Source organism: Microcebus murinus, chromosome 16 (genome assembly GCF_040939455.1).
Source record: "Microcebus murinus isolate Inina chromosome 16, M.murinus_Inina_mat1.0, whole genome shotgun sequence".
Lineage (NCBI taxonomy): Eukaryota > Metazoa > Chordata > Mammalia > Primates > Cheirogaleidae > Microcebus > Microcebus murinus.
The window spans coordinates 69,246,231-69,272,599 of record NC_134119.1 but is presented as its reverse complement, the minus strand read 5'-3'; the positions used below and the strand labels follow the sequence as shown (position 1 = coordinate 69,272,599).

Below are 26,369 nucleotides of genomic sequence, written 5' to 3'. Positions count from 1 at the left end.
GGCAGGCCCGGTGTGTGCCAGAGCCAGCTCATACACGCTCACAAGAGTCTACTGGCAAGTTCTCAGGAATTTTGAGAGCCAGCTGCCAAATGAAGCCATTATTAGATATTAAATTACATAAACTTACAATTGAATAATTTATTTAAAGAATAAAGGCAATAAATACTCAAAAACTCATCCATTCCTGATTATTTTAACTAATCCCTGTGCTTTGGGGTTATCCATGTCTGTTGCATTACGTCTGTAAAGCAGAGCTTCTGCACGTCTCTTCCCAACTCTGTCCTGTGACATCACATTTGTAGGTTGACATCAGCCAAAGTGGGAGTATTTACACCACAGACATCGGCAAACAGGACAGATAAGAACTTTTTTTGCCCCCCCCACCCCGAGGGAGCCATTGTTAAACCTTTACCAGAGCATCCCTGAACAGGTCTGCCTGAGAATGAACTAATGATCTTAGCGTCTGTCTTCTTGGAAGTTCTGTTCTTGGATACTAAAGCGTACAGATAAGGTAGAATGTTGTGCTGGCCACATGTTCTGTGGGGGACAGCACAGTATTGGGGAGCTCTTAGGTGGCAGGTCTAGAACCTGCATGACTACAGCAGCACAAAAGATTGCTGAGAAATGGAAGCTGCGCCTTTTTTTTCTCCCTTGACACCACCCTTCAGGCCTTGGCAACCACCATTCTACTCTCTGCTTCTAAGAGTTGGACTTTTTTTAGATGCCACATGTAAGTGAAAGCATGCAGTATTTATCTCTCTGTGTCTGACTTACTTCACTTAACATTACATCCTCCAGGTCCACCCATGTTGTTGCAAATAACAAGATTTTCTTCTTTTATGTGGCTAAATAATATTCCATCATACATACATATTACATTTCCTTTATCCAATCATCCTCAGCAGACACTTAGGTTATTCCCATAGCTTGACTGTTGTGCATAATGCTGCAATGAACATGGGAGTGCAGATACCTCTTAAAGATATCGATTTCATTTCCTTTGGAGACACACCTAGAAATGGGATTGCTAGATTATATGGTAGTTCTGTTTTTAGTTCTTTGAGAAGCCTCCATACTGTTTTCCATAATGGCTGTACCAATTATGCCCCACCAACAGAGAACAAAGATTCCCTTTTCTTTACATCCTTGCCAACATTTGTTATCTCTTGTCTTTTTGATACTGTTCATCCTAACAGGTGTGAGGTGATATCTCATTGTGGTTTTCATTTGCATTTCCCTGATGATTACTGATACAGAGCACCTTTTCAAATATACTTGTTGGTCATTGTATGTGTCCTTTTGAGAAATGTCTATTCAGGTTCTTTGCCAATTTTTTAATTGGGTTTTTTTTTTCCCTTGCTATTGAGTTGTTTTCATTACTCATATATTTTGGATATTAACCTCTTATCAGATATATCGTTTGCAAATATTTTCTCCCATTCTTCAGGTTGTCTTCTCACTCTGTCAATTGTTTCCTTTACTGCACAGAAGATTTTTAGTTTGATATAATTCCATTTGTCTATTTTTACTTTTATTGCCTGTACTTTTGGGATCATATCCAAAAAATCATTGCCCAGACCAATGTCAAGAAGTTTTTCTCTGTCTCTTCTTCTAGCAGTTTTACAGTTTCAGTTCTTATGTTTAAAGTCTTTAATCTATTTTGAGTTTGTTTTTGTATATGGTGTGAGACAGGGGTCCAGTTTCATTATTCCCCATGTGAGTATTCGCTTTTTCCAACAGCACTTGTTACAGAAACCATATTTTTCCTATTGTGTGTTCTTGGCTCTTGTTGAAGATCAGTTGACTGTAAATATGTGGATTTATCTCTGGGCTCTCTATTCTGTTCCATTGGTTTACATGTCTGTTTTTGTGCCAATACCATATTGTTTTGATTACTACAAGTTTGTAGTGTGTTTTGAAATCACACAGTGTGATGCTTCCAGCTTTGTTCTTGCTCAAGATTACTTTGACTATTCAAGGTCTTTTGTGGTTCCATGTGGATCTTTGAATTATTTTTTTCTATTTCTGTGAAAAATGCCATCGGAACTTTGATATGGATTCCATTAAATCTTTAGATTGCTTTGGTTATTATGGAAATTTTGACAATATTAATTCTTCCATCTCATGAACATGCTATACCTTTCCACTTATGTATGTTGCCTTCCATTTATTTCATCAGTGTTTTCATTTTCAGTGCACAGATCTTTTTACCTTCTTGGTTAAATTTATTCCTAAGTATCTTATTTTTTCATGCTATTGTAAATGAAATTGTTTTCTTCATTTTTTTATGGTTGATAATTGCTAATGTGTAGAAATACAACTGATTTTTTTGTATGTTGATTTTATATCCCACAACTTCACTGAATTGTCTTATTAGTTCTAGGAGATTTTTGGGTTCTCTGGAGTTTTAGGGTTCTCTACATATAAGATCATAACATCTGCAGAGATAATTTTATTTTGCCTTTTCTGATTTGAATTTCTTTTATTTCTTTTTCCTGCCTAATTGCTATGGCAAGGACTTTCATTACTATTAAATAGAAGTGGCAAGAATGGGCATCCTTGTCTTGTTCTTGAGCTTAGAGGACAAGTTTTCAACTTTTCACCTTTGGGTATGATATTAGCTGTGAACTTGTCATATACAGCCTTATTATGTTGAGGTACATTTCTTCTATACCTAATTTGTTGACAGTCTTTGTCATGAAAGAATGTTTTATTTTTTGCATCTATTGAAATGATCGTATGATTTTCATCCTTTATTCTGTTAATATAGTATATCACATTTATTGATTTGTATATGTTGAAAAATTCTTGCATCCCAGGGATAAATTCCACTTGATCATGGTGCATGATCCTTTTTATATGCTGTTGAATTCAATTTGCTAGAATTTTGTTGAGGATTTTTGTATCTATGTTCATCAGAGACATTGGCCTGTAATTTTCTTTCCTTATAGTGCCCTCATCTGAGTTTGTGAAGACTGCACCTTCTATGTCAAGGTGATAAACACACATTGTGGCTCTCATATATGGCAGCCATGCAAGCCCTATGGGTGAAAGGAGACAAAAGAAACATGTATTTGGGTAGCTTTGGACCCCCAGTGAGGTGATATAGCCCATGCTCTAATCCTCATCCTGCATCTTTCTGTAAAGCTAAGTAAAAGTAGTTTAGATTAAAGATTACTTTAAATCATATTTCCAGCTCAAATCCCAGCTGTGGTGGTTGAGCACCATATTTTATTAATTCAGAAACATACATTCTTTTCATATTTTTTAACATCTCTGAAATTGGGAAACATCTCACAACTGAGCATCATGTCTTAGCATAATTTCATAATTTAATTGGCATCTTCTTTTTCTTTCTAAGTGATCTACAAAACAACAATGGCGCAAATATGATCAACAGCATTTTCTATTTAATGAAATGGGGCATGAAGGAAGGCAAATATATGTGAGGAGTTAAGTTGTAGTATTAAACAGGTGGTCTGATTTTCCTGGATGATCTTTTAACAGTTTATCTGCCTCACTGTTTGCTATCTAATTTGCTGCTTCTAACTGCCCCAGAGTCTTCTAGACATGTGCTATCCAATATGGCAACCATTAGCCACATGTGGTTACTTAATTTTTGGTTAAAATTAACTAAAATTAGATAAACTTTAAATCCCACTCCTCAGTCATCCTCACAACATTTCAGGTGCTCAAAAACCATATGTGGCTGGTAGTTTCTATATTGGACAGTGAAGACACAAAACATTTCCATCATCACTGAAAGTCCTACTGGACAGCATCACTCTCTAGTCTTCACCCTTGCTTTCCCTGTGGTCCAGGGAACAATAGCATCAGAGTCACTTGGAGCTTATTAGAAGTGCAGAATCTTGGACCTCACTCCAGATCAACTGAATCAGAATCTTCATTATAACAAGAACCCCAGTGAACTCAATGCACATTAAGATTTGAGAAGCACCACTCCACAGTATATATCCACCATGTTTAATGACTCAGTCTCCCAGTGATGGACATCCAGGTTCCCCTCACTACCCAAGCCACAGTGCAATGACTATTTTTTAATATGCCTCTGTGTACCTATAGAAGATTACTGTGGACTAGTCACACAGGAGTGGGACCACTGAACCAAAAGACCTACTCTTAATAAATTTCACCAAATATTGGCAGGTTTTTGTCTAGAAAAGAAAAGATAACAATGTCTCTCTCTCTCTCTCTATCCCCTCAATAATGCCTGCAGTTCATTCATTCATTTAGCAAATATTTAATGCCTGTAGTTCATTCATTTATCCAGCAAATATTCATTCAATCCTACTGTGCACCAGATGTTGTTCAAGTAACAAAACGGTTAAACATCCCTGCCCTCCGGGAGCTCACATTCTAGAGACAAGGCAGATAAGAAACAAATGCGTGAGTGGAACAGATGGGAATAAATGCCAAAAAGAAAAAATAAATAAATCAGAGTAAGAGGATAGGGGATGTCAGAGGAGAGGTGCAATTCTACATTGAGTGCTCGTACAACCCAGCAGGCCTGGGTTAGCCTAAACATTAGAAAGAAAGGTTTGGCCTCTGCCTGGCTTCTCATAGATACCTTCTAAGCCCTGAGAACATCTGCCTGATAACGGTGTCTTTGTCTACCTGGGGGCTTTGAGCCACGGCGGATAATCTACGCTAACAATGTGACTTGCAGTGTGCACCTACGGACACGTGGCATCAGTCAGTTTGACCCATGGAGGATCTGGAGACCAGGGCAGCCACACAGGTGGGCAGTCTGTCTCTGTGACCAACCCTCAATAAGAACCCTTGACACCAAGGCTCAGGCAAGTTTCCCTGGTTGGCAATACTCCATGTGTGTTGTCACACATTGCTGCTGGGAAAATTAAGCACTGTCCCTAAGACTTCACTGGCAGAGGACAAGTTGACTCTTGTGCCTGGTCTCTCCTGGACTGCGCCCTGTACATCTTTTCCCTTGCAGATTTTAATCTGTATCCTTTCACTACAATAAACCAAAACTAGGAGCATGACGGCTTTTCTGGGCCCTGAGTCCGTCTAGTGAATCGCTGAATCTGTCTTGGGGACCCCTTACTATAGTGGTTAACAAAGTCTTCATGGACAGGATGACAGAAATGGAGGGAACCATGCAGACATCTGAGGTAAGAGGTTCCAGGTACAAAAGCCCTGAGACGGGAGCAGGCCTGGCATGAGAGAGGCGAGAGAAGGGGAGAGGGTAGATGATGACATCAAAGCGGTACTGGGGGCCAGTCGGTCCCCAGCCTTGTGTGCCACCATAAGGAAATACCACTCCCACCCTGAGGGGGGTGGGGGCCACTGCAAGGTTTGTGAGAAGAGGAGTGACCTGCTCTGACTTACATTTTAAAAAGGTCACTCTGGTTGCTGCGTTGAGAATAGAGTATAAGAAGACAGGGGCAGTAGCAAAGAGACCAGATAGGAAACTTACCATAATCCAGGTGAGAGACAGTGGTGGCCGCATGGGACCAGGGTGGCAAGGATGGAAGATGGTGAGGAATGGTCAGATTCTGGATCTATTTTGAAGGTAGGACTGACACTGATAGGGTTTGGTTAAAAAAAAAAAAAATGGATGTGTGGTGTGGGAAAAGGAATTCAAGGGCGAGACTATGGTTTTGGCCGAGTAATGAGAAGGATAGCATGGCCTGTAAGGTTTTTCCGCAGCAAAAAGAAAAGACAGACAGAGAGAAAGAGTGGGGCCAAACAACGTGGCTTTATTTAGTGCTCCTGGACGAGGTTCTGGGGCCCCAAGAGAAGGGGGGCCTAGAAGTCGCCTCCGTTTGAAGGGGATAAGCCCTTTGGGCTTGGCTAGGGACTTTTGGCGGGAAGAACTGGAGCGACCTTTGGTGTTCATTGAGAAATAGGAGGGGCTGGCGGCATTTGCGGAATCCAGGAGCTGAAACGTTCTTATCCGGGTGGACATCTGGGTGTGGTTTTCCTCAGCAGGGTCTGGTAGTTTGTCCTTGGCGGGTCTGGTCTCTTGAGCCTTTTCTTTTTGATCTAGGGAGGGGAAGGGGGGCCCGCCACCAGCCTTACGTGACCATCTACCAAGAAAACCAAGACCACAAGAGGAGCGAGTTGGGAACGTGAGAGGGTGGAGAACAGGAGCTTGGCTTTGAACGTGGAAATGTTGAGTAGGCAGATGGATGTTAAGTGGAGAGTTCAAGAGCAAGGTCTGGCTAGAGACATAAATCTGGGAGTCGTCAGCCCGTAGACGGTATTTAAAGCCACGAGACCAGATTAGGTCACCGAGGGAGTGAGTGTAGACAGAAGAGAGAAGAGGGCCAGGGACTGAACCCTCAGGTGTGCCACCATGTAGAGATTGGGGAGATGAGGAGGAACCAGCGCTAGACACGGATGAGGCTCAGCCGGTACCTTAGGAAAACCAGGAGAGCACAGTGCCCCAGACGCTGAGGACAGAAACTGCTTGAAGGAACAGGGAGTGACCCGCTTGTTAAGTGCTGCTGGCGACTCAAGTAAGATGAACCCTGAAGAGCTGGCCCTTGGACTCCACAGCATGGAGGTCACCGGCGCCCTTCCCAGGGGTATGGCTGGTGGAACAGGCGGACAGAAAGCCAGGCGTGAGGGAGGACGGGAGGAGGGGATTGCAGGCAGTGAGCAAAGCCAACTTCTTAGGGAAGGGTTGAAGTCACCAGGAGCAGAAAATGGGCCAGGAGCTGAAGGAGAACGTGAGTGTAGAGCGAAGATATGTCTGTTTGCTTTTTAATGAAAGAGGGGACAAACTGTAGCATGTTTGTATGTAAATGGGACTGCTCATTGAGGAAGGAAAAAAATGGACGTTGCAGGCGAGACAGCTGAGAGCCGCTGTCTGGAGCAATGTCCTCGAGGAGGCGGGGGGCCGGGACAGCAGCAGAGTGGAGGGTCTGTCCCAGCTGCAGGTGCAGGCTGTCCACCTATAGAAACGGGAGAGGAGGCAGAGGATGTGGGCACACAGGTAGGTGGCAAGACTGACCTCGCTAATTTTTGCTGTTCTGATGGGTGAAAAAGATTGTCGCTGCAAGGGACGGGTGATCCCTGAAGCCAACATCCTGAATGACGCGGGTCCAGCTCTAAAGAAGAATCCACGTCTCTCGACTCCTTTTGCATCTTTCTCTCCGAACGTCTGTTTCTCCCTGGACGGACGTCTCTGTCTATCTCTGCACCTTTGTGCCTCTGTCTCTTTGCATTTCCTCTGTCCTCTCCCACCCACCCTGTCTTTCTGTCTCTGTATATTTAGCTCTTTGTGTCTTTCTCTGTGTCCCCCTCCCTTCATGTTTGCATCGGGGCCTCTCCCCCGGGCCTGGGTGTGGGGCCTACTTTCTCATCCTAGCTATAGCAATTCCAACCAGAACTTCTAGTTCCTGCTTGACAAAGAATCCCATTTTGAAGCCAAGCTAGGGTGGGGATTCCAGGAACCTCAACCTGCCTCCATCCCCAGCTTTACTTATTTAACAAGAATATTTGTGCCCTTGGTCTGTGCCAGACTCTCTTCTAAGCACCTTCAAATATTAATTCATTTAACCTTTCTCTATAAGGTAGGGCGTATTGATCGTGCCATTTTACAAATGGGGACACTGAGGCACAGAGCGACCACATCACCTGAACACAGGCAGTTCAGCTCCAGAGTGAGTCTGAAATCTGATCCACTAGGAACACTGTCTCTTTTTCCAGTCCTTTCTTTTTATTGCTCCAGCAGGGCTCTCTCTGGGGAGAAAGATCTTGATCTGTGAGTGAGTGCACTTGGATTTGGTCCAGTTTGTGGGTGACTTTCAGTAGCCCACTGTGTGTGACTTTAAGTCATGGGTTCCTTGTTGCCTTGTTAATTAAGTGAGGAGGTGGAAGGCACCCAGTCCTCTGTGGGTCCATGACCTCATTGCAACCAGAGTCAGCAAATCCAAGTCCCAGCCAATCACAACCCCTAATATCAGCGTTGACCTGGCACTCACCCCTCAGCAAATGCCAAAGCCAGCCACCCCTACTCCAGGCTGCAGCCCTTCCCAAGTGAGAAAGACTTCTCTGGAAGCACAGACCCAGGCCACAAGAGGGCACAGGTACCCTGACTTCCCACACAACCCAGTAACCTCACTTAACCTGGCATCCTCCCTCCAGCCATGTCACCTGAACCCAACTCCTCTCAGAAAGGGTCAACTCAGGCTCTGCCTTGTGAGACGGGGGAAGTTTAGGGTGGAGAAGGGCCGTAGCCTTGCTTTCAACTTGAGAGGAGCTCACAGCCCTGAGCCAGCCCACCCTCAGCAAAGCCTACCTCAGCACAGACACCCAAACTCACATCTAGTCCTCACCACCAATGCCAACCCACAGCCCCAACTCAACCATAGCGCAACACTTCCCCATCCAAAACCTCAATCTCATCCATCTCCAGCCCCAACCCAACAGGACCCTGCGCACCACCTTATCCCCAGATCCCTCCCATCTACAACCCAACCCTATCCTCCAAACCAACTCAACCACCCCCTCCAACCCTATACCCATCCTCATCCAATTTCCATTCTCCTCCGCAAATGCATTGCATTCCTAATGCTGTCATCAGACCCATCCTAGACCTGACCACAAACTTTACTCAATTCCCATATTAACCCATAATAGTGAAAGACCTTGAAATGGACCCAACAGGTGTCCTCAATGGAAGGTTAGATGGGGTATCTGATTTTAGGGGGTCTCCGCATCTTTTGTGGCATTTGAGCTACTTTACAACTCTGTAACATGTAAATAGCTGAGAGCAATGCAAATATTATAATTTTTGTCCATATGCAAATAAATTTTGTGCAAATACATTTTACCGGGTGGAAGTGCAATTGATTTCCTTCCTCCCCCCAATGTGGAAAGGCCAGTTTTGCATCTATTTGTAAATTCATCTCGGCATTCCTTATTGTCTATAGAGCATGGTTCTTCATAACATCTTACTGGCCCTGTCATTTATTAATGAGTCAAAATAAAATCTTTGACATACGTTCATTTAGTATAGGTCAGAGAGTCACGGTTAGACCATTTTTAAAAAGTTATCTTTTAACACTAGATTTGATCCCTACATCCAAACCTCAACTCCCCTAGTTTGGACCACACCAGTTTTGATGGGAGCCCTCACCCCATTCATCCCTACTTGTTATCCTCACTGGCACACCACCACTCTCTCGCTCTTTCCAAACTTTATCTGGTCCCCATCCCTGGCTTTCTTCCAAATTCTGACTCCACCTCTATCCTTCTTAATCCCTAATCCTGCCCCCTCCACCCCCGGGATTAACTCAGGGCCCCACCCAGTCATAGTTCCTGGAGACACCCACTCATTCCCAAAACACCACCCCTTCCTCCTTCCTCTCCTCCCACCCCCCATCCGGGTCCCCTGCTTTTCCCTGTTGACCTGCGTGATGTCTCCATGGACTCCCTCACCCCATCTGGCCACGCTCCTAAAAGGCCATTTGTCCTAAATATTGCTTTCCCCGGCTTAAGCTCTGCCCCCACCCAAATCCAAGGGCAGTTGATTTTCCATCCACCCAGCGGATAATTCCCTTCTTGTGCCTGATGGTTGGGGTGGGGGGGAAGAAGGACAATGGAAGAAATTTGAGTATCCCTGTGTCTTCCAAAGGAAAAGGGGCTGAAGATGAGGCTGGGAATTGGAACCCAGACGAGCTGGGTTTGCTGCTGAGAGATAAGCTTGGGATAAGGCTGGAGATGGGACTGGGCTTGAGGACAGGCTAAGAGGGTGCAGTCAAGCAAGGGCACAGTACGGAGGTGGGACTGGGGTTGGACACAGGCATCTAGGAGCTGGCTGCATCTTAACAGCGTACATGGGCTTGGAGGGGAGGTTAGAAAATAGGATGGAAAATGGGTTGAAGTTAGGGCTGAGCATGGGGGCTTCCGGGGAGAGGCCGGGAAGGAAATGAGTTTCCCCCTTCCCCTCCTGGGTCCTGTCGCCTCAAAGTTCACAGTGGGTTCAACTGGCTTGGGCGGGGCCAGATCTGGGTCCCAGCAAGTCCTGGACGCCCCGCCCCAAGCAGAGTGCCAAGCCCAGGCTGGGGGGTGCCAGGCGACAGCCTGCTGAGCCATTGGGGGTGGAGAGGGGGAGGCCAGCGACAAGGAAATGCTGAGTGAGCTGGGGGAGGGAGTTCAGGGGTTAAAAGCCATGGGTCGGGGCTGAAGTTCTAAGCAGCTGGCGGCTGAAGCTCCACAAGCGGGCCCCTCACTCAGGTAGGGTCCGCCTGGGGGGGTGGTAATTCGGGACGAGGGTGGGGGTGCAGCGTTCAGGGGAGGGGAGGGCCAGCGGGGAGAGGGAGGAGGACAGCTAAGTCAGGGCGATGGAGAGGGAAGCTAGGGGCTTAGATGGAGAGAGAAACCTGCAGAGATGCAGAGAGATGAAGCGTGCAAAAAACGTACGAAAAGCAGGTTGACACCGAGCGTCGGAGCAGACGCAAGAGGGGGAACATGGGCTCGGGGAGCGGGCGGGCTCCGGAGGAGAGGAGCGAGGGAGTGCACTGACCGCCAGCTCGCGGGACGCAGGGAGGAGCCGCCTGGGGAGAGGGGCTGCCAGCCGGAGCCCCAGGGGGTGCACCTGCCCCTCCCACCTTGCTCCTGGACCCCCGCCGCGGATGGAGAGGGGCGCAGATTCCAGGTCGGGGCTCTCTGCGCGCACGAGGGGAGGGGAGGTCACGGACTGGAAAGCGCAGGGGAGGAGAGATCCCAGACACGCGGTTCCGGGCCGTGCCTCGACACCCCTCCAACTTCTCCTCAGGCCCCGCCGCCCTGCCCCGCCATCCCGGAGCCATGTGGCCCCTGGCCGCAGCGATCGCCTCCCTGACCGTGGCGCTGTCAGGAGGTAAGAATGCGCGGGGGTGGAGGCGCGGCGGCCACGCGGGACAATGGTGGGAGGGGTCAGCCGGGGGGAGGGGGCGTGGGAGCCTCGAGCTCCGCCCCCCGCCCACGCGGGGCCGGCCCGCAGCGCTTCCTGCTTGTCCCTGCGTGACCTGGTTTCCGGGCCGAGGTCGGCCCACTGACCCCAGTTCCTTCGCCCTCTGACCCCGACCCCTCCCTGGGGCGTCCCAGCTCTGCGGCGCCCACCCCTCAGCTCCTAAACTACCCCTGCAGCAGCCCCTCCCACGTGCAAGGCCTCCTGGGCCCCTCCCCCGCCCCCCCAGCACGGGAGTCGGAAGGACTGGGGTTCACATCCTGACGCTGCCACTTTGAGCAAGTAGCTTAGCTTCTTTGTGCCTAAGTTGTTTTCGTCTGTAAAACGTTATGATGTAAGTACTTACCACAGAGGGTCCTTGTGAATATTAAAACAAGGTAATACATGCCAAGGGTGGCAGATAAAAGGGACTTGAAAGTTAGTCTTTACTACTTTATCAACAGTATTTTCTCTTCATTCTTAGCCCTTTCCAGAACCTTCTAATTTGTTCTTCCTTTAATTCTTGGGGTACTCCCAAACTTATGTGACTTCACCCAAAGTTGGTCCCCAAAGAGCCCTCTCCCCACATTTAGGCCCCCTTTTTTCTGCCTTTGCAGTCAGGTTCTCTGGAAACCTCATTCATGCATCATTCATTCATGCATTCATTCATTCAACAAACAGCCATTGATCACCAGGCAGTGTGCTGGCTGCTGTACAAACAGAGACACAGTCCCTGCTCTCAGCACTGAGTCTAGCGGGGACTCACGCAGATGTTATTCAAACAATTACCCAAATAATTAGTTAATAATTAATTACTTTGAATGACGTGAGGTGAAGTCTTCAAGGAGTCAAGCCAGGAGCCTAGAGGTGTAATGAACTTGACTCTTGAGCCAGCCCTGAAGGAGGAGGGGTCCAAGGGCACCTGGCACCTGGCACCATCCTTGGCCTGAAGATGGGGTGGCTCCTCTTCTTTGGTGACACTCCCTGGACTCGTGCCTCTTCTGGGTGCCACACCCTAGGCTAGGAGCTCCACATGCTAAGTCTTGTGCAGTTCTCAACAGCTTGCTGAGGTAGGTGCACTGTAATTATTCCAGTTTCACAACTGAAAAACCCCAGACTTGGAGAAAGAAAGGTTCTGCCCCAAAGACACCGGCAGTGCCTGAGTCAGGACCGTAATGCAGGTTGACCCCTGTGCACCATATCCTGGGCTTGAGGCTCTGCAAACCATTTTCATAATTTTTAACCTAATGTTCTTCTTAAAGTCAGACCATTTTTTTTTCTTTTACTGAAACTAAGGCACGTTCAAAAGTAAAGTGTCACTATCCTGAATAGAAAAAAACATCCTTCGCCATAATTTAAAGGTAAGGTAAGAAATAAGTTCTGCACAATGAAAACAGAACAATATGTTCATTGGGTTGGACCACCCAAAGTTGCCAGTTTTTGACTTCCCCAAAACAGCTGTTGCTGATGGTTCAACTCAGTCAATTTTAGGTTGCCTGCTGAGGTTTCTGTTTCCTCCTGGTTTTAAAACGTGAGCTCAGGCCGGGGCGTGGTGGCTCAGGCCTGTAATCCTAGCACTCCGGGAGGCCAGGGTGGGGGGATCGTTTGAGCTCAGACATTCGAGGCCAGCCTGAGCAAGAGTGAGACATTGTCTCTATCAAAAAATAGGAAAAAATTAGCTGGGCGTGGTGGCACAAGTCTATAGTCCCAGCTACTCTGGAGGCTGAGGCAGGAGGATCGCTTGAGCCCAGGAGTTTGAGGTTGCTGTGAGCTAGGCTGATGCCACGGCACTCTAGTCCAGGCAACAGAGTGAGACTCTGTCTCAAAGAAAAAAAAAAAGTGAGCTCAGTGAGGATTAGAGTGATGTCAAACTCATATTAGCACCATGATGACACTTTATCCTCAACAAAGTTGGGATTAAAAGAGGGCTGCATGCTGACTCAACGTCAGAGTGTGCGACTTAGCGTTACTTAGACCTCATCTCTCCGCCACCTAAAATGGTCCTGTGCCCACCGAGGACTCGTGCCCCTACCTGAGAACCACTGGGCTAGTCCCACTGCTGGCCGTGTAGTCGGGGAAGCTGGCAAGGAAGAGAAGGGACCTCCTGCTGTAGCTAATAATTAATAATAACTGTCCCCACTTACTGAGCCTTTTTTGTGTCACCTGCTGTGCTGCATGTTTGAAATGCAGGATCTTATTGAACTGTACAAAGGCCCGATGAGAGATGAACTATTACTTTTGCTACTTGACTGCTGGGGAAACTGAGGCTGGTGACTTGTATGAGATTGAATAGTCAGAAAGTGGCACGTTCAGGACTGGATTCTCTCTGTCCCACTGCTGATTCCCTCTGCCTGTCCCCATGCTGTGCCTCCAATGACAGACACAGTGCCCGGCATACACAGCATTCGTTTCCTGGGCACCCGTGGCGTGCCAGGCATTGTGAGAGGTCCCAGGAATGCAGCCCTGAGCAAAGCAGTGGAGGTGCCTGTTGTCATGGAGCTTGCGGTCAAGGTGGGAGGTGAAAATGAATAAGTAAATGTAAACAAATTATGAAGAGAAATCAACAGTGACCATTGTTCTGATGACAGTCAATTGGAGAAATGTAACAGGGAATGACTGGGGGCCAGGAAGGGCAACATTAAACCAGGTGGCCAGGGAAGCCCTCTCTGAAGAGGAGACATTGGAACTCTCAGAATCAAGAAGGACCCAGACATGTAACCTATAGATTCTCAGAGCCCTCCCACAGCATATTCCATATATTTATATAAAATGTCCTGTGCCTGCACTGTCCAATATAGTAGACACTGTCCACTTGAGGCTGTTGAGCATTTAAAATGTGGCTGGTGTGAATCGAATTTTTAATTTACTTTTTTTTTTTTTGAGACAGAGTCTCACTCTGTTGCCTGGGCTAGAGTGCCGTGGCATCAGCCTGGCTCACAGCAACCTCAAACTCCTGGGCTCCAGCGATCCTCCTGCCTCAGCCTCCCGAGTACCTGGGACTACAGGCATGCACCACCATGCCCGGCCAATTTTTTCTATATAGTTTTAGTTGGCCAGCTAATTTCTTTCTATTTTTTAGTAGAGATGGGGTCTCACTCTTGCTCAGGCTGGTTTCAAACTCCTGACCTTGAGTGATTCTCCCGCCTCTGCCTCCCAGAATACTAGGATTACAGGCGTGAGCCACCGTACCCGGCCTTTTAATTTACTTTTGTTTCATTTTAATAGCCACATGTAGCTAGTAGCTACCATATTGAACAGCATAGGTCTGGAGGAAGAATTGTCCAAAGAGAAAAAAACAGCAAGTACAAAATGTCTGGTGTATTTGAAGAACAGGTTTATGAGGCTTGACTAGAGTGAGGCAAGAGGAGAGAGGCAGAGGATGGGGTCAAAGAGGCTGGCTAGGGCCAGATGGTGCAGAGTCCTGCAAACCTTGGAAAAGTTTGGAGACTTTATTTTAAAGGAAGTCAAGACTCAGAATGACATGTTCTGACTTTCTTTGTTCAAAGAGTCCTCAGGCTGCTTTGCAAAAACTGGATTGAAGGGATCTGAAATCAGCAGGATTTGGGGTGCTGTTGTTGTCATTCAGGCTACACAAGCTGGGACTTGAGCCTAGATAGTGGTGGAGAAACTGGAGAGAACTGGATATTCAGGAGATAAAACGAGCAGGACATGTTCATTGTGAGTGTTTGAAGGAAAGAGGGAAAGCAAAAATGACTCCTAGGTTTGAGGCTGAGCACTGAGGTGGGGAAGACCAGATAGAACAGTTTTGGTTTAGCAAAATCAAAGTGTAAGATACCTGTAAGACATTCAGGTTGACAATGTTTGAGTTTTGAGCTTAAAGAAAGAGCTCAGGGCTAGAAATGTGAATTTGGGAGTGGTTAGCCTATGGGTGGCATTTAATATGTGTTGAAAGTAAATATGTGTTGAAAGTAAATATGTGTTGAAAGGATGGATGGATGGATGGAGGATGGATCCATGAATGAGTGGATGGATCAATGGATGGAGGGATGAGTGGATGGATGGAAGGATGGAGAGATGGATGGATGAGTAGGTGGAAGGAGGGAGGGAGGAATGGATGAATGGATGGAAGGATGAGGAGATGGGTGGATGAGTAGGTGGAAGGAGGGAGGGAGGAATGGATGAATGGATGGAGGATGGATGGAAGGAGAGAGGGAGGGATAGATGGATGAGTGGATGGGGGAAGGATGGATGGATGAGTGGCTACATGGGTAGGTAGATCCATCCACCCATATGAATCATTGGATGCATGGATGGATGAGTGGATGGATGGATGGAAGGATGGATGGATGGAGGAATGAATGGATGAGTGGATGGAGGGAGGGACAGAGAGGTGGAGGGAGGGAGGGATGGGTACTGCCTAGGTGATGGATATATAAGTCAGTCTCACTTCCACTTCTTGAAATCCATCTCTGTGGTGGAATGATAGAGAAAATGCAGGTGAAGAGAAAGTCAGACTTCCACTTACTTATCAGAAGCATTCTCATTCTATGAATTCTTCTCTTAACCCCCAGTGGAGGGTTTGGCACTTTTGTGGAAAATGTCACCTCTTTGCCCTGACTCATCTCTACTTAATAGAGAATGGCAAGTGCCAGAGGTTAAGAAATGAATCGTCAATTCCTGGTCACCCAGAGCAAGATCCTGACCCTTCCCTCAAGCCCCGGGATCACAACTCCAGGGCTCCTCCTCACCCTCGACCCCAATTCTCTAACAGTTTCTCTTCGTCACCAGGCATCTCCCAGGAGTATCCCAAGATCCTCAACGGCACCAACGGGACCAGCGGGTTTCTCCCAGGCGGCTACACCTGCCTCCCCCACTCTCAGCCCTGGCAGGCAGCCCTACTAGTGCGAGGGCGGCTACTCTGCGGGGGGGTCCTGGTCCACCCCAAGTGGGTCCTCACTGCAGCGCACTGTCTGAAGGAGTACGTGGAGGCCAGGGGGCCTGGAGTAGGGAGGAGAATGGGACTGGGGTGGCTGGTGGGCTGGAGTTGGATTTCAGGATGGGACTGGAGTTGAGGATGGGGGAGGGGATGTGTTTGGAGATGAGGAAGGAGGGGAAGAGGCTGGGGCTGGCATTGCAGATGGAGATGGGCTCATCCTCTCCCCTAACCACTCCCTTCCTGCACCCACAGTGGGTACAAAGTTTACCTGGGCAAGCATGCCCTGGGCCGTGTGGAGGCTGGCGAGCAGGTGAGGGAGGTGGTCCGCTCCATCCCCCACCCTGAATACCAGATCAGCTCCACCCACCTGAACCATGACCACGACATCATGCTTCTGGAGCTGGAGTCCCCAGTCCAGCCCACGGGCCACGTCCGCGTCCTGCCTCTTTCCCACCATGACTGCCTACCCCCGGGCACCTGCTGTCGGGTGTCTGGCTGGGGCACCACCACCAGCCCCCAGGGTAAGTACTCACACAGGCAGCCTGAGGTCCCACAGGAGTGGCTGGGGAAACTGAGGCAGAGATGGGAGGGAGAGTTGGAGGAAGATTCCTCTCTCTACAATATTAATAATATAAATGTATGTAAAGTTATATATATGCTGTATATATTTTTCTATATTTACATAAATATAGAAAATATACATTATACTTAATATATTGTATAGAATATGTTATCTAACATATACCATATATTAGATATTATATGATATAATATACATTAGACATTCTAGAGTAATATAATTTATCTATTTTATATATTAATTATATTATATAAATTGAATAAATGTATTTTATAAATTATAAAATAGACAAATATATATTTTAGATATAATGTATCTATAATGTGTATATTATAAATATTATATAATACATAAATTATATTATAAATGTATTTTATAAATATACATTTTTATATATTATATGATATAAATGCATTTTATCATTTATAATATATAAATAAGTATATAATTTCTATATATTATAATTTATAAGATACATTTACTATGTTAATAAGTATGTTTTATTAATATTTTTAATAATCTAGCAATTGGTGCTTGTTAATATTATTTGTTAAATGTGATGAAATATAAATAAATATATCCTTTACATATAAGATACATACATGTGAATGTAAAGTTGGTGTATATACATGCCACCAAGGGCCCCTTGCATGTCCTTAGCAGCCCTGCACCCTCTCCCCGTCTCGTGTCCCTGTCTTTCTCCCCACAGGCCCATCTCTCTGCCCGCCACTCTGTCCAGCTCTCCCACACCTCTTCCCATCACTCCTCCTGCTTCTCCCATCTCCAGTTCTCCATCTCTGCCTTCCTGTTCCTCTCCAGTCTTCTGTCCCCACCACTGGCTCCACCTCTCTCCCCATCAGCCTCCCGGTTCCCGCCCATCCCTCCCCGGCCTCCCCCCACCCCACGTCTCTCCATGTCTCTGTCTCCTCCATCACTCTCCGCAGATACGTGCCCATCCTTCCCCCTCATCTTTCCCTTCCCATCTCTACTTTCTACCAACCCTGCCATCCAACTTTAGACCTAGGTCAGATGTGCTTAGACCTTCTCTCTTTCCTCCGCAGTGAGTTACCCCAAAACCCTACAGTGTGCCAACATCGAGCTCCGCTCAGACGGGGAGTGTCGCCAAGTCTACCCGGGGAAGATCACGCCCAACATGCTGTGTGCTGGCACAAAAGAGGGCGGCAAGGACTCTTGTGAGGTGAGGCCAAGAGGTGGGTGGGTTGCCATGGCGGGATGGGAAGCCCACATGGAGGTGGGGACAGGTATTAGGGGACAGGATTTGCTTCCAGCCTGTGGGAACCAAGGCGGAAGGTCATCTGCACAGAAGGTCCAAAAGGACCCAGGGGCGGCAGACAGAACTCATGTTAAGCCCCAGCTTTGACTAAGAGTCCAGAGCCCTCCGTTGAGATGCATAACGGTGGAGATTCCTTTAGTTTCAAGTGGCAGAAACCGAGTCATACTGGCCTGAGCCAAAAAAGTACCCGGCTTTTGTAACTGACAATTTAGGGGTGTCTGACGTTAGGCACAGGTGGATCCAGGTGTGTGCAAGTGATATGTTTGGAGTATTCTTCTTTCTTCCGTTTTGGCTTCATTCTCAGTTAGGCTCTTCCCGTGGCAAGATGGCCCCAGCAGCTTTGGGCTTGCATCCTACCTTCTAAGCAACGCTACTGGAAAGAGAGAACATCTCTTTTTCATAAGTTCACACACATGTCTTGAGTGCGATTCTCACTGTGCTGACATCAGTCGCGTGTCCTGAGCCATTGCTCTGGCTGGAGCCGTGGAAGCCTCTGATGGACCACGCAGAGTCACGTGGCTAACTGTGGGAGCGGGGGAGGGGCGGGGACAGACTGCATGGATCGAGTAGGGCAGGGCCGTTCCCCAAATGGAAAAATAAGGAGGCCGTTACCAAAACAAGGGGAAATGGATATTATATGAGCAAAAGCCAACCTATGGCTATAGAGAAGGTTCAGGGATTGAGTATTGGTTCAGTGAGAAAGAGTGTGATGCTATGATACTTTAATGATATGTGTCTTAATAGCTCAGTAATGTCTGCCTAGGGCCCAGAGGGAGAATCGGAAATGCATGCGTATTGCACACCCTCCCTGGATTCGGATGGGTTAATGCAATAGTAAGAGGCGCAAAGGAGCCTTAAAGCAGAAGCAGGGGCCAGGCGCAGTGGCTCACGCCTGTGAGCCTAGCATTCTGGGAGGCCGAGGCGGGCAGATCGCTCAAGGTCAGGAGTTCAAAACCAGCCTGAGCAAGAGCCAGACCCTATCTCTACTAAAAATAGAAAGAAATTAGCCAGACAACTAAAAATATAAAGAAAAAATTAGCCGGGCATGGTGGCACATGCCTGTAGTCCCAGCTACTCGGGAGGCTGAGGCAGAAGGATCGCTTGAGCCCAGGAGTCTGAGGTTGCTGTGAGCTAGGCTGATGCCACGGCACTCTAGCCTGGGTAAGAGAGTGAGACTCTGTCTCAAAAAAATAAAAAAGCAGAAGCAGGGTCAGCTGGTGGACGACAGGGAGTGTGAGGTGGCATTCAGTGCCAGGGAACCAAGAATGGGCGTATGAGGTGAGCCGTCACCACTTTAATGAGACTGAGGAGCAGAGAAAAACAGAGACACTTCTCTCTCTCTCTCTCTGTCTCTCTCTCTGTCTCTCTGGCTGTCCATCCCCGTCTTTCTGTCCCTCTTTCCTCACCTCTTGCTCTCTGTCCCTCTGTGTCTGTCTTTTCATCTCTGTTTCTCGCTGTCTCTGTTGCTCTGCGCATGTCTGACTCCGTCTCTCAGTCTGTCTTTGTGTCTCTCCGTCTTTCATTCTCTCCCACATCTTCCTGCCTCTGCCCTTGTTTAGCCCTAGCAAAGACCCCACCTTCTCTTTCTCCCCACTCAGGGCGACTCCGGGGGCCCCCTGGTCTGTAATGGGACACTCCACGGCATCATCTCCTGGGGAGACTTCCCATGTGGACAGCCCAATCGGCCTGGCGTCTACACCCGAGTCTCAAAATACGTTTTGTGGATCCGAGAAACAATCCGAAAACACAACACCCCAGAGCACAAATGGACAAAGGGCCCACAATAAAACCTGTGTTAATTTACCTGCTTCCTTCCTCTCCCCATGACCTCCTCACCTTGTTTGCTCAGCCCTTCTCTGCCCCTTCCTCCCAAAGTGTTCTGTTTGAGCAGTGATCTGCATTCTCAAAAATGCTCAATCCCAGCTGGCATTCCACGTTTCAGAAGCATTCAGGCACTGCCCGCCTTGTGGTCTCCCAGACGTTGTATACCTGAAACATCCTGGCAACCTGAATGTCCCAATCCAGACGACATCCCGGTTCTCCCAAGTGTATCGGCACGACTACTGTAAACCCAGATCACCACCGGAGCGTTCTGTCTGTGGCAGCATTCTTCAATGCCTTCATCTGCCCATCTCAACAATATTATGTGTCCTGTCAACAGACCATCCTTGACATCTTGTAACCCTCCCAACGGGTAGTAGTCTACACCCTTCTGTGTTTTACAAGAAGGCTCAAGACTCCCATGATATTTCATCCTGAAAATATTCTCTTGTCCCCACAATCTTCTGCCCCTACGACATTCTGTGCACCTCTGAGTGATTCATCACAGCTGACCTTGGGTCTTCAGACTGGTTCATTCCCACGCTGTTCTGAGTGTCCCGGATGTTCTGATCCAACATACATCTCACAATCTGGAACGCCTGGCCTCTGCCAACACCCCTCTCTCTGAATCCCCATCCTAACTAATGACCGATGACACTCTAGCCTAGAGTTACGGGGTTCAACATCCCAAAGGGCCTCCATCCCTGAACCGTATCGTCCGCCAAATACCCACCCCTCACGAGCATCCTTATTCAATGTCCCATGCTGTTACATCTTTGTCCGCGACCCCAAAATGTAGTGATTAAGTCCTCAGTCCACTGCTTTTATGCAAGTCCTTGCTGTGGACAAGTCATAAACCTCACAGCTTCTGTGCTTTCTCATCTGTAAAATGGGCTTGTACTTTTCCCTCACAGCATCATTGCAAGGATAAACGTCAAGCATTGACCACTGGTATTATTTGCATGGTTCCCTATAAAATATTACCTTACGATGTTGATAACAACCCCTTAAATCTGCAGAGTGTCCAAAACAAGTGCTGTACTTCCTTATTTTCCTTGGCAGACATTGATTCGGTGCTGATCATGTGCAAGAACTCGCGTGCCTGGGTGTTGGTAAATACAATTTTGTCTATTTATTGAACACATATGGGTACCTATTGTGAGCCAGGCACTGTTGAAGACACAGGAGAGAAGCAGTGAATTAAAGTGACAAAAGTTTCTGTCCTCGTAGAGCGTACATTCTTTTCAGAGAAACACTATATAAAAAGAAGATGAATGAAGAATTAGGTTGTGGGTGGTGATGTAAGCCCTGGGGGAAAATGAAGCAGGGAGGAAGGAGGGAATGTTGGGTTGGGGAGGGGGTGTGGAATTTAGCTGGAACCAAATATACAGAATCTTCCTAGCCTGTGGTAAGGAGGTCGGTCTTCCTTCCTGCGTGGTGGGAGTGTTGAATGGGGGCGGCATCACATGGGAGGTCCGCTCAGCTCATCATTCTGGCTGCTGAGTTGGGGGAGAAGACAAGGTGGGGTCAGGGAGGGAAGGTGGGTGCCAGGAGGCCAGCCTGGAGCCCACCGCGGGAATCAGGCTTGGCCAACAGCCACGAAGAGTTGTGGATGGATCAGAGTGAGAGTTTTGCAGTAACATTGAAGAAACATAGGGATACAGTGGATTCACATTCTTCACAGTAGTTAACGTTTTGTAAAGTCACCTCAAACACTGAATTAGCAAATACTGAAGTATTGCTCCTAGAGGGAAATACAGGATTAGGTTCCTATGAGCCTCTGGTCGCAATGTTTGTTGTTGTTGTTGTTGTTGTTGTTTTGAGACAGTCTCACTCTGTTGCCCTGGCTAGAGTGCCATGGCATCAGCCTAGCTCACAGCAACCTCAACCTCCTGGGCTCAAGCGATCCTCCTGCCTCAGCCTCCTGGGCAGCTGGGACTACAGGCACGTGCCACTATGCCCGGCTAATTTTTCTATATATTTTTAGTTGGCCAATTAATTTCTTACTATTTTTTAGTAATTTCTTTCTATTTTTCCCTGAAGCAGATTTTTTTAAACAAGTTTTTGCTCTGTTGCCCAGGCTAGAGTACAGTGATGTCATCATAGCTCACAGCAACCTCAAACTCCTGAGCTCAAGAGATCCTCCTGCTTCAGCCTCCCAAGTAGCTAGGACTACAGGCCCACACCACCCTGCCTGGCTAATTTTTCTATTTTTAGTAGAGACAGGGTATCGCTCTCGCTTAGGCTGGTCTTGAACTCCCCAAACTCAAGCTATCCTCTCCTCCCACCTCCGCCTCCCAAAGAGCCGGGATTATAGGCGTGAGCCACCACACCCAGCATGGAGTCATTTTAGACAGTGAATCACCAAGAAAAAGCACAAAAATGTGGCAAGTGTGGCACTAAGTAGACCATGAAATGGACTCTTGTTTATAGTACGAGAGCTAAAATCAGAAGGCAGAATGTTGCCTTGGTCAACCTCAGCTGGGAGCGTGCGCATGAGGCTGCTTGAATTTTTCGCCACTCTGTGCGTGTCTGCAAATGGCCACATAAGCCCTGAGACTATTGGTTTGGGGGCTACCTGTAGATTTTATCAAGTAGGCAAATTGGAAAATATGAAATCTGGGAACAATGAGGATCAACTGCATCTGTGGGGAGCGCGTTGAGGATGGTTCCTCCCTCACCCCTGGGTCTCATAGGGGGAGACTGTAGGTTAGTGCTCAAAGGCACAGAGGGTGGAGTAGGAAAGAGCTGGTTTTGCCACTCTATATTTTGGGAGCCTCAGTTCCCTCATCTGGTAATAACAGGCCCTTCTGCTCAGGGCTGTCAGGAGGACTGAGTGAAAGATTGGCATTTAAAGGCTCTGCACGCAGCAGCTTCTGAATCATGGATCCTCGTCAATGGAGAAGCAGGATGACGCAGCAGCTGAGGGACACAGTTTCGGAGGCCAGGCTGCCTCGGTCTGAATCCCAGTTCTGTCACTTACTGAATTGTATAACCTTAGAGTTACTCACCTCCTTTGTGCTTCAGTTTTCCCATCACTCAAGTAGGTATAACAATGGTACGTGTAGCTGGGCGTGGTGGCTCACACCTGTAATCCCAGCCATTCGGCAGGTCTGAGGTGGGAGGATCACTGGAGGCCAGGAGTTGGAGACCAGCCGGGACAACATAGTGAGACCCTGTCTCTGAAAAAGAAAAATCAGCAAAGTGTGGGTGGCGTGCACTTGTATTCCTAGCTACTGGGGCGGTTGAGGCAAGAGGATCGCTTGAGCCCAGGAGTTCAAGGCTGCAGTGAGCTATGATCGGGCCACTGGGCTCTGGCCAGGGCAACAGAGTGAGACCCTAACTTTAGACCCTAAGTTCTAAAAATCGTGCATAATATCAAATGGCTTTAAGACCTACAAGGAAAAAGTCAAACTACAAAGTTAATAGATGGCAGAGAATATTTTTGTGACTTAGGGCTAAGGAAGAACTTTTTAAAACTTCAGAAGGACTAATCTAAAGGCAAAAAAAAAATGTTTGATTACATCAAAGTTAAGGGTTTATTTTTAACAAAAGACACCGTGGACAAAGCAAACTGATGGATGACAGCCTGGGCGATGATGTTCAAAATCTGTGATAGTGACTCGGGATTGTGATCTCAAATATGCGAGGAAATTCCTGCAGATAAATGAGCAAAGGATTTCAACAGGAGATTTCAATAGAAGGAAACCCAAGAAAACTGATACAAAAAGATGCTCAGACTCATTAGTTATCTAAGAAATGCAAGTACAAATAACGTATCACTTTATATTTATTAGATGGATTTTTGAAAAGCTTTGAAAGTTAAATAACCCCAAGTATTAGCAGGGATGTGGAAACACAGCACAGCTGATGTGAATGTGGACTGGTGTAGTTATTTTGGGAAGTAATTCGACGTTCCTTGGTTGAACTAAGTATATATACACCATAGGATCCAGTAGTTCCACTCCTGGATGTCTGCACAAGAGTAATAATTATGCAGGTTACAAAGGGGCAAGGATGAGGTGTCTGTCACAGAGTTATTTGCTGTGGTGGAAATGAAAAGAAACCTGGGAGTCCATTAATGAGGGAGTGGATGGTAGGATGTGGCAGGTACCCACCATGGAGGAATATGCATCAGTTAAAAGCCATAAGCTAGATGTACACACAGCAACACGCATTGAATCTTAAAGGTACAGTGCTACCAACTACAATGGTGGGAATTTTAAAAGACTGACAGTACTAAGTGTTGGCAAAGACGTGGGACAACTGGAACACTTACACACTGCTGGTGGCAATGCAAAATGGTACAACCACTTTAGAAGACATTTGGCGAGTTCTTGTAAAATTAAACAGACACTTACCTTAAGGTCCTAGCAGTCCTACTCCTAGGTGTCTATAGAAATGAAAATGTATGTCCACCCAAAGATTTACACATGAATGCTCACAGAATCCTTACTTGCAATAGACAGAAATGGGAAGCAACCCGAACATACAACTGGTGAATGATTAAAGAAGTTGTGGTATATCCACACTATGGAACACTGCTCAGCAACAGAAGGAAATAAACTATTGACAGATGCAGGCAGTCAAAAGACAAAATTACAACAAGTTTAGTGTAAAGATCAAATTGGCTTTTATTTGCAATTCTGGAAACAGGCAGTGTCTCACTCTATAAAATAGAATGGGTGTTCCCATGAGCTGAGCAGAGGAGTTTGGCTTTACAGGCAGAAAGAGGATGAAGCAGAAATTGTGAACAGAAAGCAGATTGCTCTTTTCACAGTTACTTTCCTTACAGGACTAAACCAGAGGGAACTGTCTTATTGTGTCAGCTCAGGTAAACTGGGCCCCTTCTGATTGGTTGCTGTAAATCTCCTGGTTGTTTTTTGCTTATTTGTTTGTGTTTGAAAACATGCCCACTTCAAAGTCCAGTTTGATTCCCTGGCCATTAGCACACATGACCCCATTCTGGTTTGGTCTGGTCTGCTGGGGCTCAGCTCAGAAGCTTTGTTCAGAATAATGTCCTCCTCTGAGTTTATTTAACAATGCAAAAAATGTGGATGAATCTGAACTGTATTATGCTGGTGAAAGAAGCCAAACACTTACATGAGGTTCTACAAAAAGCAAAACTATAGAGGCAGTGTGAGCAGTGGTTGCTTGGGTGGGAAGGAAGGCTCTTGCAAAAGGAGCACAAGGCAGCTTAAGGATGGGGTGAGGTAGGAAGGGAGGGAGGGAGAGAGGCACTGTCCTATGTTTTGACTATGGAAGTGGTTACATGATTACATAATTGCATCCAATTTCCAAAATGCCTCAAACCGAAATCTTAAAATAGGTGAATTTTCTTTTACGTAAATAATACCTTATTGAAAAGTGAGAAAAGCACAATGCTGAGTGAAACATAATAAGAATAGAATAAGCTACATACCACAGTACCATTGATATAAATCAAAAATACATTCACACAAAACAACACACAATTTATAAGATCATATAATGATAAAAAGATCTGCAACTACAATACCGTGAGTGACTAAAGGCCACTGAATTGTCCACTTTAAATGACTAATTTTACGATTTGTGAATTTCATCTTAATTTTTTTTAAAAGGCTGTGCACTAGTAAATACAATAGCAAAAGATACACAGTAACAAAGATAATAGCTAGGGATACACTAATGAAAACAATAGCAGAGGATACATATAAACAAAGATAATAGCAAAAGATACACAATGATAAAGACAATTAGCAGAAGGGAATGGGATCCAAGAAGAGAAAATAAACAAGCAAAGGGAAAGAGGCCTCTTATCCAAATCACTAATGATAATGTGGCACCAATTAGTTCCCTGCTCTCCACCTGAGGGTCAAGAACTATCTAGACTGATTAACAAACTTTTGAAAACTAAAATTAAAAAAAGCCAGACTTCAGAAGGCTCTTGGGAGGGTTAATTGAGCTGCTACGTGAAAAGCATTCGGAACACCGCGCACGCACGACGTGAGTGCTTAATAAGTGGTAGCTGTCATTATACTCATTATTGTTGCTCTTATTGTTGGTGTAATTGTTATGAGGCTCTGTCTCCAAGGCCCCGGTGCTGGAACAGGCTGTCTTGAGTGACAGCTGGGGATCTGAGAGAGTGGGAGGCGGCCGCCCAGATCCTTCCTGTGGGACAGAAAATAATGACATAGTTGAGCCAGGGATCCTGACTACAACAACACCTCACTTGGGAAGGCCGGCCAGGTGGCAGCCTTCTCAGCGCTCCCTGCCTCCTCCCTCCTCTGGGATTTCTCTGACACTTGCCGTCCTCTTCCTGTTTTTGCCCAGGGGAATTTTAATAACAATGGAAACCTGTGCGGGAAGGAATGCGGAGAGAGGCGGAGATGAAGACGACTTGGGAAAGATGGAGGAAAGCTAGAGAGGGAGAGGAGGGGGGCTTTGTCGGAGGGCTAACCACGCTTGAGGCGTTCGTCCAGCTGGGGACAGCATTGGAAGCCCCTTATTTCATGCTCCCAAGGCCCCAGCTGGGGGAAGCGTCATCCTCCCCATTTTAAGGAAGTGTAGACTCAGACTAAGGAAAACTCACTAGTGACGTAACCTCATCCAAGTCGATGGGAGACACATCCTGGACATCCACAGGGATGTCACCTCTTTCATCTGGCCAAGCCCAGCCACAGCCCCACTGTGAGGCTTTGCGGAAGGGACTTGGATGGACTTCCCAGGCCAGTCGGGGACATGGGGACATGAGCCCACCTTTCCTCTCTGAGAGGTTAAGGGGTAAGAAGAGAGGAGCAGACCAGCTGTAGGAGCACCGAGGGGGCAGGAAACTCAGGTCAGGCTTCCCAAACAGCAGGGAACGTCGGGCTGG

At 46.9% G+C, this 26,369-nt stretch overlaps 1 protein-coding gene across 2 annotated transcripts; it reads left to right on the top strand.

The window, feature by feature from the left end:
- Nucleotides 1-6,690: 6,690 nt before the first annotated feature.
- LOC105865555 (kallikrein-13) lies at nt 6,691-20,656 on the top strand. Of its 2 annotated transcripts, none has more exons than XM_075993389.1 (6): nt 6,691-6,979; nt 10,769-10,852; nt 15,671-15,860; nt 16,071-16,339; nt 17,460-17,596; nt 19,291-20,656. In XM_075993389.1, the coding sequence occupies exons 1-6, from the start codon at nt 6,862-6,864 to the stop codon at nt 19,477-19,479; spliced, it is 987 nt and encodes a 328-aa protein (XP_075849504.1). In that variant the 5' UTR covers nt 6,691-6,861; the 3' UTR covers nt 19,480-20,656. The 2 variants fall into 2 exon arrangements, with proteins under 2 accessions (XP_075849504.1, XP_012609655.1); XM_012754201.3 differs by lacking the exon at nt 6,691-6,979 and adding an exon at nt 10,042-10,227.
- Nucleotides 20,657-26,369: the final 5,713 nt, after the last annotated feature.